This window comes from Trifolium pratense, linkage group LG6 (assembly GCF_020283565.1).
Source record: "Trifolium pratense cultivar HEN17-A07 linkage group LG6, ARS_RC_1.1, whole genome shotgun sequence".
Lineage (NCBI taxonomy): Eukaryota > Viridiplantae > Streptophyta > Magnoliopsida > Fabales > Fabaceae > Trifolium > Trifolium pratense.
This window is the reverse complement of record NC_060064.1, coordinates 1,245,497-1,261,172: the sequence shown is the minus strand read 5'-3', so window position 1 is coordinate 1,261,172 and position 15,676 is coordinate 1,245,497. Positions and strand designations below refer to the sequence as shown.

At 29.7% G+C, this 15,676-nt stretch overlaps 1 protein-coding gene across 1 annotated transcript; it reads left to right on the top strand.

Moving 5' to 3' along the window:
- The first annotated feature begins 3,435 nt into the window (after window positions 1–3,435).
- On the top strand, window positions 3,436–5,570 carry LOC123889643 (F-box/FBD/LRR-repeat protein At4g26340-like). Its single transcript, XM_045939063.1, has 3 exons — window positions 3,436–4,458; window positions 4,556–4,714; window positions 5,096–5,570. Exons 1-3 carry the CDS (start codon window positions 3,481–3,483, stop codon window positions 5,393–5,395), a joined length of 1,437 nt encoding a protein of 478 aa, XP_045795019.1. The 5' UTR covers window positions 3,436–3,480; the 3' UTR covers window positions 5,396–5,570.
- Window positions 5,571–15,676: the final 10,106 nt, after the last annotated feature.

Genomic DNA, 15,676 nt, shown 5'->3' with positions numbered 1-15,676 from the left:
TTCCTTTCTCCTTCCTTCTATCTTGCTTGATGATGTTTCCTTTCCATTGTTCTTTGTTGATCATTCATATTTTAAAAAAAAAATTGTAACTTTGAATGTTTAGCTTCTTTGTAATGTATACAACTACTTTTGATGAGGTTTTGATCATTTTGAAAAAAAATTGTAACTTTTAATGTTCAACTTCTTTGTAATGTATATAGCTACTTTTGATGAGGGTTTTGATCATTCATATTGAAAAAAAAATTGTAACTTTGATGAGGGTTTTGATCATCCATATTGAAAAAAAATGGTAACTTTTAATGTTCAGCTTCTTTGTACGTAATGTATATAGCTACTTTTGATGAGGGTTTTGATCATTCATATTGAAGAAAAAATTGTAACTTTGGTGAGGGTTTTGATCATTCATATTGAAAAAAAATTGTAACTTTTAATGTTCAGCTTCTTTGTAATGTATATAGCTACTTTTGATGAGGGTTTTGATCATTCATATTGAAAAAAAATTGTAACTTTGACGAGGGTTTTGATCATTCATATTGAAATTTTTTTGTAACTTTTAATGTTTTAGATCAATAATTAACTAGCTTCTTTAATTTGTAGTGAATATAGCTGCTTGATGAGGGTTATGATCATTCTTATTGAAAAAAATTTGTAACTTTTAGTTTTAATGTTTTAGATCAATAAATAACCATTAACTAGCTTCTTTGTAATTTTTTTTATGCAACTTTTTGTATTTTAACTATGTTTTCCTTGTAGATAATGGCCCATATGGATCCTGCTTCGATCCGTGCTGCTGCTCACAGAGAGCGTGTCGCTGCTGAAAAGGCTAGGTATGATATCGAGGCTCGTGCTGCAGCCCTTCAGTACGGATCTGCCGGTTACCCGGTTAGAGACTATGACGAATTAAAGGAAGCAAGATCAAAGTTGATGAGAAACCACCCAAGAGGAACAGTCCAGAAAGTGTACATAATAAAGGATGATTTGAATGATAAGGCTGTGAAAAACCTTGAAAGACATGCTAAGGATATGGCAGATCAGGCAGGGTATTATGTGATTTTCATGGATGTGCACCCAGATCCATAGGGGATAGCAGGAGCTAAATAAATATATATGAAGCATACACTTATATATATATATATATATATATATATATATGATGCATACATAGTTAATATTTGAAGCATGAAGTATAGTCTGAAGCATACATTATACATATATATATATATGATGCATACATAGGTAATATTTGAAGCACGAAGCATAGTTAATATGTGTTGGCAATTAGTTTGATATTGAGTTTGTTATGATTGGTCTAAAATATGCTAACAAGCTTGTGAGTCCATATTAGAGACAAGGTGAGCCATCACATCGGAACACTGTGGTTTCAAAGTGGGCCTAAAAAAATAGAACTGGAAAAACTTGTACTCATATAACATTATATATTTAATTTTCAGTTTTTTTATTGCACTATTTGTAGAATATTATCACAATTGTTATGATGATTGCAATGATATGCATTTAACTATCATACTTTTGTCTTAATTAACCTCGTCGCACATATATTTGATGGCAAACAATTTAAATTTACTTTTAGTTTGTACTTTTTTCCTTCAAAAAATAACTCTATATACTCCCTCCGTCCCAAAACTTTAATCTTTTTGGAGTTTTGCACGGAGATTAAGAAATGATAAGTAAAGTCATTTTTACCCTTACTTTATTAAGAATGAGAAAATATATTTAATTAATGTTTTAACTTTTGTAAGGGTACAAATAGTAAAATATTACTAAATGTGCATTGATTTCTTAAAAAGACTAAAGTTTTGGGACAAAATTAAAATGTTAAAAAAACAAAATTAAAATGTTAAAAAAAATTAAATATCACTAAGCAAGGATGAATGATTTTGTGTAAATGTGCTCAACCCAATTGGAAAATTGCAAGGACATCAATTTTGCTTGATCCTGAATTTGGGATGTAGGAGGAAGTTGTGTATTTAGGAGAAAAAATCTGTATAATCAAATTTTAAAGTAGGAATTTCAATTGTTTGAATATAACTCGATACAAATGAGAAATCATGTATCAGTTGTTTTTTAGAGAAGAAATAATTTTCTTACTAAAAAACATTTTAATAATTGATAGAGTGCATTATATGCAAATACAAATTCAACATCGCTAAAAATGAAAAGAATGAATCTGCGAACAAGACTGAAAATCAAACGTCGTGCCAATGACGACCAACAACACAGCACCGCACTCTGACGACAAAATCACAACAAAAGAAAGAGACTTAATCTATGTGAAAATCACTTATTTAAATTAAAAACGAAGAAAAAAATGCAGAGGGGTGATTTTAGGCCAAAAATGACCTAAAACCACCCCTCACCGGTGAAGAATGAAGAAAAACTCCAAGAAAACTGAAATTAGGGCCGACTAGTGATGCGTTGAGAGAGGGAGCGTGTTGTGTCTTGAACAAAACTTAACGGAGAAGAAGAAGATAATTGTTCATCCATTGATTGTGTAGGTTCATTGTCTTTAAATACAACCTCATGACTAAAAGAGTAAATAACATAAAATAAATTATTATTCAAAATAAAATAATTTTCTAATGATTAATTCCTGTAACAAAACTATTTTACTTTTGACAATATGGTTTTTTAAAGAAAGAATATATAAAAAAAAAGAATTAAATCATCAATACATATTAAAAAAATCACGCGACAATAAATTATACTTCATCCGGTCCTTAATATAAGAAGAAGTTCACTTTTTAGATACATTGAAATATTAAAGACTAGATACATTAATATTTTAATGTATCTAAAAAGTGAATATTTTCTTATATTAAAGACTAGAGGGAGTACTATATAAGAAGATTTATTTTATAAGAAATATTTATTTTATTTTATAAGAAAGATTTATTTTATTTTTATTGAAAGAAATATACAAAGTAGAATTATTATAAAATAAAATAAGATAGTAGATACACACGTGCACAAAAAAATATTGACTACATTATATTCTGTGTAGCTTTATAAAGGAATAAATAGATAAATCTAGACCACAGTACATACAAATACAAATACATGGTGGTTAGGTTGTGAGCTTTATTGCCGCTCGCTGCAATTCATTCCTCTTCCTGCGATTCATAGATACTCTTCTTCTTCTTCTTCTTCTTCGGTTAGTGAGTTACTTTTCATCTCACTTATTTCAATTTTGTTATTATTCATTCTTTTGTAGGGAGAGAGTGTCAAATAATTCTTTTGTTGAAATTTAATTTCCTATGAGTAGTTGGAAATAGATCCAAGTGACCAAAAACTATACAAATATTATATAAAAGCTTTCTAATGCAATATAGAAGATAACATAATGATAATTAACCAGCTAAACCTATACAGATTTACAAAAATTAATATTAAACTTTACCTCTATATATATTTCAGGTGCATCGTGACCGAATTTTTTTTTTTTAAATTGCTCGAGAGAAAATGGACGATGATCGCATTAGTGAATTACCTGACGATATCTTGTCTTATATCCTCACAATGTTATCCATTAAAGATTTGTTGAAAACAAGTGTATTGTCTAAACGGTGGTGCAAGCTTTGGTTTCTAATGAGAGATCTCCACTTTGATATACACAATGTGATTGAAAGCGAGAAGGAACTACTAGAAAAAGGACATCTCACTGATGTCACTAGATATTCTAGAACTGATAGATGTGTCGATTTGGATTTGACGCCGAAAGAGTTTGTAAAACGAGTAGATCAATTTCTCAACAATTTTCATGGCACATCAATTGATTCTTTTTTTGTAAACTTCTATTTAGATTGTCAACAAAGCAACACTATTGATCGATGGATAAATTTTGCAATGGTAAGGGGAGTCGAAAGAATCAATCTACTCTTTCTTGGGAGGCCATATGTACATCGCACAGCTCAAAACAAACATTATAAATTTGACTCTGCCTTATTTTCCGAGACTAATGCTTCAACTCTAAAGCATTTGCATCTTGAATACTGTCTTGTTTGCCATCCCACCAACGGTAACTTTACTCTGTTCAAAAATTTGAGATCTCTTACCCTTAGATGGACAAAATTGGATGAAATGTTCATTGAAAGTCTATTATCTAATTGTCGATACCTTGAAAAGCTTTGCTTAATTTTCTGTGAGTTCAAATCATCAATGCCGAAGATAGTAAGTTCATCCTTATGTCATCTTAAGATTTTTCCGTGCTATTTAGTATCCAAAGAAGGCTATAGGCTGGATGTAGATTTGGTTCTAGTCGATTGCCTTAAACTCATTTCATTGGAGTACCATGGGTATGGTTTCGACACGTTGAAACTTAATACTCCAGTTTTGAAGAACATTAACTTCTCTGTTTCATTGGAAGAACTCAATGCATTTGTTACTCTCTGTGCAACATTTCCTGAACTTGAGATTATGCATCTGGACATATTTTTGAAGGTTAGTCATAAAGTGTTGGAAGTGTGAGTTATTTTTTTTCTTTTTACATTTCTTTGACTTTTGAATTATAGTTTGAATCTTAAATGCTATTGTTCAGGTCACAACTTCTCTAAAAATAACTCAACAACTCAAACATCTTAAGCAATTGAACCTCATGATTTGCAATCCATTCATCTTAGATAATGAGGAGTGTGATCCTTTGTGGATTTTAAACATCCTTCAAGCTTCTCCTCTTTTACAGAAACTTACTATCATGGTGAGTGAACATGTTTAATACATGCCTTGCTTTTTCTTTTTTATTTGTTATAGTTATTGTTATGATTTCTATCCACTACTTGGTAAAAATTTTACACTTTTGAACTAGCGGGTCATGCCGTTAAAATTACATCCGTTTAAACATTCTTATCTTCATACTCAATTTGAGTTTATTGCACTTGGCAACCCATTATTCTTTTCAAATCTAACTTTTGATTTTGCTTAAAAGAAAACTTTTGATTTGATTAGTCCAAGTAGTTGCAACTTTTCCATAAAGGTTTTTTTCTTTCTTTTTCTTAGGTATACAAATTTTGTTAGATATTTTGATTTATATGCTTGCTAGCTTTTAATACCAATCCTGTTGTGATTTTAATTTTGACAGTATACCAATTCAAATTTCATCACAAATCAGAAAAATATTAGGGATGTTGAAATGTTCTCTCATGACGAGGTAAAAGTTGTTGAATTGGGAGGTTGTGTTGGCAATTGGTTTGAAATTGAGTTTGTCATGAATGTTCTAAAATATGCTCACAAGCTTGAGCAAATAGTTGTGAGTCCGTACTGGAGAGAAGATGAGCCATCAGATTGGAGCCATGATTCCGTGTGGTTTCAAAGTGGGCGTAAAAGGATGAGTGAGAAACTCCAAGAAGCAGTAGGACTGGAAAAACTTGTGCTCATATAATACTATATAATTAATTTTGACCTTTTTTTTTTGTTGTCAAGACTTTTACGTTTTTTTTATTGCATTATTTGCAGAACAATAGTACTATTTGGTGCGAACGATTTCGCCTACGAAAAACACGACGCATGGTTGAAGAAATAAAATTGGAAACTCACGTGCCTATTAACCTTCTAAAGCTCACATACCAAATACCCAAAGTTTTTTTTTTTACTCCAAGAAACAATAGGACTAGAAAAACTTGTGCTCATATAATATTATTATATAATTAATTTTAAGTTTTTTTTTGTCGAGAAATCAAAATAACACTACACCGAGTTAAAAAATCTAGAAAAACACTACACCAAAACAAAAAATCAAACAACGCTTCGTGCACATGGGTGATTTAAGGTCAAAGAATGATCCAAATTCACCCATCTTATTTGTTAGTTGGGCCTTGGCCCCTTTTGTTACAAAAAAAAATCCATTTTATTCGTTATCATTTTAATATCATTTCTCTCCTGACCCCCATATTTCTTTTATATCCCCAAAAATCTCATTTTGCTCCTTGCGATTTGAAAAAAATTTGCCAAAAACTTCGGTTTATATTCACCAAAGTCAAATATTAGACAATTTCGATAACTGCGAACCGAACATTAGCATTTTCGGTATACAGAAATCGAACGTCAGCTTGTTCGGTATCTGCGAACCGAAATGTCATGCAGTTATTTTATCCATTGCATATAAACAAAATTTACAATTTTGACCTAGTGGGTCATGTAGTTAAAACAAGAGACGGTTAAACATCCTTATATTCATGATCATCCCATGGTCCAAAGATGTGAGACACCAAAATTACGAAAGAAACACTAAATAAAAGTCTAATCTACGTGGAAAGTAGGACCGATGAACTTGTGCTATAGAGCAGTGGATTTTGTTTTTGTATTGAACTTGTATTAGAGATTATAACATTATATGTAAATTAATATAGGAGAATATGACACATGTTAAAAAGATAAATGTGGAAAAAAAATTATTGAATTTGTTGTCTATTCAAACATTAAATGTTTTGTATCATTAAATACTATATTTCTATATTTTTTAGATAACTTATAATTTTTTTTACTAGATATGTGCACGTATTTTAATAAACTAATTCAATGATTATAGCTTATTAAATTTTCTCTGAGATTCTTACTAAAAAAAATTAAATATTAATTAAATATATTTCTTTTTTATGTCGTTTGATACTTATAAACTAATTCAACCGTTAATTTTACAAAATACTACAAATTGAATCAACTAGCTTATATATATATATATATATATATATATATATATATATATTATACGGTATTTTATATAAGTCCATCAGGTTAGTCATAAAGTGTTGGAAGTGTAAGTTATTTTTTTTCTTTTTACATTTCTTTGACTTTTGAATTATAGTTTGAATCTTAAATGCTATTGTTCAGGTTACAACTTCTCTAAAAATAACTCAACTAGTCAAACATCTTAAACAATTGAACCTCATAATTTACAATCCATTCATCTTAGATAGTGAGGACTATGATCCTTTGTGGATTTTAAACATCCTTCAAGTTTCTCCTCTTTTACAGAAACTTACTATCATGGTGAGTGAGCATGTTTAATACATGCCTTACTTTTTCTTTTTTATTTGTTATAGTTATTGTTATGATTTTTATCCACTACTTAGTACAAATTTTACACTTTTGAACTAGTGGGTCATGCTGTTAAAATTACATCCGTTTAAACATTCTTATCTTCATACTCAATTTGAGTTTATTGTACTTGGCAACCCATTATTTTTTTCAAATCTAACTTTTGATTTTGCTTAAAGAAAACTTTGATTTGATTAGTCCAAGTAGTTGCAACTTTTCCATAAAGTTTTTTTTCTTTCTTTTTCTTAGGTATACAAATTTTGTTAGATATTTTGATTTACATGCTTGCTAGCTTTTAATACCAATCCTGTTGTGATTTTAATTTTGACAGTATAACAATTCAAATTTCATCACAAATCAGAAAAATATTAGGGATGTTGAAATGTTCTCTCATGATGAGGTAAAAGTTGTTGAATTGGGAGGTTGCGTTGGCAATTGGTTTGAAATTGAGTTTGTTATTAATGTTCTAAAATATGCTCACAAGCTTGAGCAAATAGTTGTGAGTCCGTACTGGAGAGAAGATGAGCCATCAGATTGGAGCCATGATCCCGTGTGGTTTCAAAGTGGGCGTAAAAGGATGAGTGAGAAGCTCCAAAAAGCAGTAGGACTGGAAAAACTTGTACTCATATAATACTATATAATTAATTTTGACCTTTTTTTTATTGTCAAGACTTTTACTTTTTTTTTATTGCACTATTTGCAGAACAGTGGTGCTATTTGGTGCGAATGATTTCGCCTACGAAAAACACGACGCGTGTCTGAAGAAATAAAATTGGAAACTCACGTGCCTATTAACCTTCTAAAGCTCACATATCAAATACCAGTGGCGTCTTCGAGTTTTTGGAGGCTCTGTGCGAAATATGAAAGTGAGCCTTTAATAAAAAAAATTTGATGCCCCTATATAATTATAAATATACAAGTTTTTAAAAAAGTTAAAGATTATACAATTTGGATCGGACCATCCTTGAGATTTTGAGTACTCTATGTAAATTATAACTTTGATGCCCCATATAATTATAAATATATAAGTTTTTAAAAAAGTTAAAGATTATGCTTTTAATGTTACAATCTCTCTAATGATTTTTAATTCTTCAAATAAATTTCAATATATATATCAAAATCATAATAGTCTATATTTATTCTAAAATTTAATTCTAATAATTTTTTAATTTATTTATTTTAACACGCACGCACGCACGAGTGCACGTACGCATATATTCACAAAGTAAAGAGATCGAAATTTGAATTATATAGATTTACAGAATTTTCAAACAATTGAATTTGCACTTCAAAGGCAATCCACTGTAGTTACACAATTAATGTGCCCAACTTTTGTTAATAATAATAATATCCAACAAAAAAGAAAAGACAATTGATAAAGTGTTTATTTTTTATACATGGATCCCACACTACTGGTTGATATGGATTTTCTAAAATTGGTTTTGGGGTTAGTTGCATCTTTCAGTTTGTTTAACATTGAATATTCTAAAATTTTCTTGCTAGGATAGAAGTTCTTTTGTGTCCGGCAATGTTCAAGGTCTCATTTCATTTGGGCTAAGTATATGTGGTGTGTTTTGTTAGTAATAATAGAAATATATACTTATGGTCGCAAACATTCAGACTTATTATTATTTAGTTACACTTACATAATAATATATATCACTTAATTATTTAATTATTTTTGAAAAATATATTATTTAAGTTTTTTTTTCTTTTTCCAAAATTTGCTCTTAATAATAACATATATTCAATGAAGAAGAAATGTTTGTCTTTCAGTTTCATACATAGTACTATATGCTTAGAGGGACTCTGACAGAAGTGATCCATTGTGTAATCATACGATTATTACTACGCAGTCACGGGTTTTGATCATTCATATTGAAAAAAAATTGTAACTTTGATGAGGGTTTTGAATTTTGATCATTCATATTGAAAAACAATTGTAACTTTTAGTTTTAATTTATGCAATTGTGATTTTTTATGTAACTTCTTGTATTTTAACTATTTTTTTCCTTGTAGATAATGGCCGATATGGATCCTGCTTCGATCCGCGCTGCTGTTCATAGGGAGCGCCAAGCTAAGGCGATAACTGAATACGATCGCAGGGTCCGAGAAGATGCTGAGCGATATGGAACTGCCACATTCCATGTCGGGGATTGGCACTCGCTAGAGGTTGCAAGAGACCGTATGCGGAACAATCACTCATCATCCAAGAGAGTGCAAAGAATTTTCATCACCAATATAAAAATTCAACCTCAAGAAAGAATCTTATGAATAGTGCTTTGGATATGGCAAACCAATACAAGTATTATGTGATTTTCATTCTTAACAAACCTGATCCATAGTGTGGGATGACTATATATATGAAGCATATTACTCCTACTGAAGCATACATAATAATATTTGAAGCATATGTAATATTTGAAGCTGAAGCATACATTATACTACATTATATTATGATGCTATTGAAGCATAGGTAATATTTGAAGCTGAAGTATATTTGAAGAGTTGTCGTGCTCTTGTATCCTCAAATCGACATCCAAACTCAAGATTTGGAGTTTCTTTCTTCTAAAGACCCTATGTGAAACTGATGAATGATTTCTTTCGTAGAATCTGTGACCAAATCATTTGCATACAAAGCATTTAGTTAAAGATTATCTTTATGAAACATTGTGGTATGAAGATTGTGGATGATCGAAAGATTGAAAGAATATATTTAGATGAAGAAATAATGTTCCAATGAACAATTTGTATTCCCTAATAAAATTACATTAACCTAACAATGTTCAATCATAATGTTTAAAAATAGGAATCAAGGTAATTTACAGCTTTTACTATAATTTTATGCTTAGTTTTTTATTATTATTATTATTATTATTATTATTAATTTAATTTGTATACACCAACACATTCTAAAAACCATTTTAGACATGCATTCAATCAAACAACCCCATATAAATATTTGTGGAGATGATTTTTGAACTTACTTTTAATGTGAGATTTGATTAAATGCATGTGTAAAAAAAATTATATTATTAAAGTCATGTCATTAGAAATAAAACATGTGTCCAAGTGTCACGTGTCTGTTCACATATGCAAACTGTCTGTCATGGGTGACAAAATTGACGGAAATGATTAACTTGAAACCTAAAATAAATCTAAAGGACCAAATTGATACTTTTTAAATATAAGAGACCAAATTTATACTTTTTAATTGTAATGGAACAAATTGTAAAATAAACGTAAGAGACCAAATATGTAGTTAAACCTAAAAATTGTAACAAATGGAGCACGCACGCACGCACACACACCCATCCACGTACGCACCCCACAATATATTTTATATGATAGATGTTAATGTTGATGAGTCTCAAATTGTGAGTATTGAGTGGGTGAAGTATACATAAATACGTGGTATTCGAGGTGGTGTATGTATATATATACTCCCTCTATTTTAAAATATAAGGAAAAATTTGTCAAAGAAAGTTGATGTATTTGTTTAAAAATTTGGACTAAATACATTAACTTTAATTGATCAATTTTCTCTTATATTTTGGGACGAAGGGAGTATATATATTTTACTATTGAGTTGTGAATATTATTATTTTAACTCATAGTTGAGCTTGTAGCTGCCGCTAAGGCAAAATTTGAAATTGAGACACTCGTTGTTGCCGTTGAACACTGGTGTGACATTTTTAATGCATAATGAATTTAATAAAGTATCTTATATTAAGATGAAAAGTGTGAAAAATAGTCCTATAAATAAGTATGGAATGGAAAGAGTACACAAATGTAATAAAGTTATAATTTATAAATTATTTTTTAGTTCTAACATATACTTCAGGACAATCTAATATTCATTAATATATGACATACATGACTAAAAAATCATTTGTTACATATAAAAAAATTAGGGAGAATGAATTCTTTTAAGGAATATATCGATGGTGTTATGTATGTAGTAATAGTTGGTTGAAATTTTTTGTTGTGATTGATAGACATGACTACAAGAGTCATATCTGATGCATGAGAACAGGAGTAATTCAATGTACATGATTTGTTAATATCCAAATTTTATTTTATTTTTAATTTTAAACTTCATATGTCAATTTGTGGTGTCATGAGTTGTAGTTGATCGTGGTGTACTTGATGATTGATTATGACTCAAAGAGTCGTATTAAAATATGAGAAGATAAAACCAATTGTGTAGTAATATTTATCTAATATTCAAGTTTTTAATTGTGAGATTTTCGGTGTCTTAGTTTTAATTATGCAATTTTAACCTTTCATATTTATATCATTTTGCACTTAGTAGTCCTTTATTCTAATTTTGACCAAACATCGTTGATGTGACAATATTTTTACACATAGATAATTGTAATTGGTTAGAATAAAAATTAATAAATTGATTAAAAAAATAGAAAGAGGTCACATGTAAAAGTATGGGTGCCAAAATAATAACAGGCATTCACTTTTGGTATCGCAAACGTGCGTTTAACTTGTCTTTCAATCGTAAAAAGTGGAAAAAATTATGTTTCTCTTCGTCATCCAAAATCAATTCAAGGGATTCAAAGTCAATTCTCATATAAGCAAATATTCCTAGTTTCTACTATGAAGAGAATCGATGTGATCCCATACACGTGTTTTTTATTTTTTTAATTACTTTTAATAAAAAATAACTAAAAAATCCGATCTCTCTCAAACAAGTCTCCAACCATGTTAATCGATCTCCCCCATTCTTCTCCATTTTTCTCATCAATCAGCTCATTCCTATATAATTTAGCACCCAACCCACTCAAAGCATAGTAATTTCTCATCATTTCAAGATATAAAGAAAAAGAAAATTGGGAGGATAAGGATACATAATAGTGATGTCATCGCTATGAGAAGGAGAGGTTTGGTGTGGCGCACCGATAGGGGTGGGCATGATTATTATTTTTACAATGTTGTCAATGAGGATCAATTCTAAGATCTCATGCATACTATCTAAATCTCTCACCACTAGATCAAACCTACCTAGTGGCTTGGGGTGGGCATGGTTTAGTTTGGGAGAAAAATCAAATTGAACTATTTTTAAAATTGATAGTAATTGAACCGAATTGTTTGCCTTTAGAAATCCAACTGTTAAAGTGGTTTGGTTATATGGCCTGAATCAAACCATAACTAACTTTTAGAAAAAAATAAAAAACAAACAAAATCAAATATTATGATTTTTGAAACGAAAATCGATCCAAACCATTAAATTAAATTGAACCATTAAAGCAAATTGATACCGAGCCAAACTGACAATCATGCACCGAATCAAATTGTTTTAGGTCATTTTTAAAACTGTTAGTCATGGTTCAGTTTTTTTAGGTTTGGTTCCGTTCAATTCGGCACTTCGGTTTAGTTTTTTTGCCCACTGATACCTCTTAAATATGCATAGTTTTAGTAGTTATTTTACTTAATAATTTTTGCTTATCGTGCAATTTTTTTTGAACAAGCAAAAATGACATATATATATATATATATATATATATATATATATATATATATATATATATATATTTATTTATATATATATATATATATATATAATAGGTGTCGCCTCAGCACAAGACGCGAGAAATGGCTTATCGTGCAAGTTACTTGAGCTACCTTACTACAATTCTCTTATTTTGCATTTTGTAGGTCCAGGAGCTTGAATGAGTGAAAATGAGCATTTCTTAGGCCCAAATTGATTATTATCCAAGCATGACATCACATGAGCTTTAAAGGAACACTTCTTTTATGAAGGGATAGCCAAAAGGTAGTCCAATGCTGATAATTTGGACACTTTTGGTCGTTACACTTTGCAATTATGAGTGGAAAATGAAAGATCAAAGGCCTAGAGACCTATCACAGACATGACATGACAAGCCTTTGCATTGTCGTGACAAACAAGAAAATTGAGAAAACAATGCCTGGAAGCACTGTCATGGTCGTGACAGTCTCACACTCTCACCTGCTGGAATTTGTCAGTTTTAGTTTTGTATTTTCATCTCTTGATGGCCATTATGATTACTTATTGTATCTTTACCACCCTGGCTATGAAATTCTCAGTTTGTAATCCTATATAAAGGTCTCTTTTGCTTTGTAAACACCATCAAGCAAACTTTTATCATTTGCAAACATCAAATAAAAGTTCTTGTTATTTTTTTTTGTCATTGTTCTTGTTATAGTTCTTGTTAATTATATTCATAGATAGTGTCACCATATTAAGGTGTGAGTAGTCCACCCACACCTTGAAGTCATGAAGAGTAATGCATAGTGTAAGTTTGTGATTCTTTTCTCTATGTATGGCTGTTGATTGGGATTACTAGTGAGAGTATCATAAAAAATGGATGTGTGTCTGGAAACCTTAAGGTATGGGTGAGAATCGAGAGATTGATCCAATTCCTTGACCCCCTGTTTTCTATGACCAAGCATAAAGGAATATCTTGCACTTGGGGATGCGCGAGTGTCAAATTCAAGTACTTGGAGTTGTTAATGATTGTTGTGACAAAGAGTAGCTTGGAAGAGATTTCTTCACAACCTGCAACTTACTTTAAAAAGGGCAAGGCGAGGATATGATGTGTGGGGGTCAAGTGCAAGCACTTGGGGCGAGTAACGACCGTTGTGACAAAAAGTAGATTGGAAGGAAAATTCGCTTAACTTATTTCTTACTTTCGAGGTTCTCACATAGCAAAAATATGGTTAGAGAATATATATATATATATATATATATATATATATATATATATATATATATATATATATATATATATATATATATATATATATATATACTAGAACTTTGACCCATGCGGTGCATGGGTCTAATTAGGTGTAACAATAAAAAATAAAATACAAAAATGATAAGAGCATTTTCAATAAGAGTAGTATAGAGAATTTCATGTACTAATTATTCTATATTTGTTTATGTGCTTAGTTTATATTTTATATATTTTTTAAATAATTTTGGAACCCCGTCGTTTTGTTTACTTATTAAAAAAAAATTGTTGATAACTAAAGGTTAAAAAATTTATGATAATTAGGTTAAAAAAAAATTAAAGACATAATCAAGAACATAAACTTAAATAGACATCCATAAATAAATAAAAATTGTGATTAATTCCGCCGTTCAAATTTATTGAAAACAGGGTTAACATATTAGGATTCCTAAATTCTTTCATAATTGAAGTACATGTTTTAGCGGTTGAAAGGTTTTATTGTAAGTAAGAGATGCAGGTTCGATGACAAATCTGTATTTTTTTAATATAAAGCTGCAATAAAAAGAAAGAGAAAATGAGAGGGGAGAAAATTTGGTTTAAGGTTAGTTTATGTTAGCAAACTTATAATATAAGAGATTATCGGTTTTTAATTGTTTAAATTGTGCAATGAAAATTGATGGTGCTTAATTGTTGTATGAAATTTTTCGTATGAAAGTTGATGGAGCTTAACACTTTGTGGACATAATTTAAATCACAATTGGTCTGCTAGTGCATATTGTATCAATTGATCATCGGTTAATATTAAATCTGCAATGTTAAAATCAAAATAATGAATATGATTAGTGACATGACTATGGTTGTGTTTGGTTGTATTGCAAAAAAAATTGATTTAGCAGAATTGAGTTTGATAATAACTTTCCAAATTACACGTGATAATAACTTTCCAAATTACACGTCATAATAACTTTTCAAATCTCATATGATAATTATTCTGTAAATTTATGATCCGGTAAAAAAAATCATTGATCAGGAAAGACATAAAAATATTTCGTGATGAATAATATAGTCAACAATAATTTTGATATGATATACTTTTAAAATTGATGGTGCTTATCAATTATTGCACGTAATTTTAATCACAATTGATATACTTGTCATAGTGGTTGGAAATATTGCTTTGTACTAAAGGGTTGTGGGTTCGAATCCTAATCAAGACAAAATTGTATTATTTTTTAATAAAAATTGCAAGATAAAATGGAGGGAAAACAGAGAAAACAAATTAGGGTTTAGAGTTTACTTATGTATACAAGCTTATAATATAAAATATATATATATATAGAGTTAGGATCCGTTGACACCAGGTGTCAAACTTTAATTTGACACCAAATCTCAACCGTCTATTTCTTTTAATCAAAGGCTAATAATAGTTTCCTATATTAACTCATGTGTGTATCTATTTAGGAGATTCCTTATTTTTAGGTTGCATAAAAATTTGATTTGTTGTTTTACCAAAAAAAATTTGATAAGCGTTCTACCAAAAAAATAATATTTTTTTTTTCTACAAAAAAAAAATTGATTTGCTGTTCTACAAAAATAAATTGTTGTTATCCCCATCATTACTATTCTCCTTGCGTTTTCATTCTCCTTTGCTTAACTGTCAATGTCAATTGCAAACTATGCACATAAACAACCTACTACCAAACTCAATTTAATTAAAATTGTTTTCTATACTAAAACCGATAAAATTGAATTTTTATACCCATATATACCATGATTGATGATTCATATATGTACTTGCTTTCAATGATTTATAACCTATATGTCCAATAGATTCATAAACTCAATTCATACACCATGAGAATGAAAACGTAAAGGGGAATAGTAATGTTTGGGGT

Coding starts and splice junctions, on each gene's coding strand:
- LOC123889643 (XM_045939063.1), top strand. CDS start 3,481: ATGGACGATGATCGCATTAGTGAATTACCTGACGATATCTTGTCTTAT. Junction 4,459..4,555: donor ATCTGGACATATTTTTGAAG/GTTAGTCATAAA, acceptor GCTATTGTTCAG/GTCACAACTTCTCTAAAAAT. Junction 4,715..5,095: donor TACAGAAACTTACTATCATG/GTGAGTGAACAT, acceptor TAATTTTGACAG/TATACCAATTCAAATTTCAT.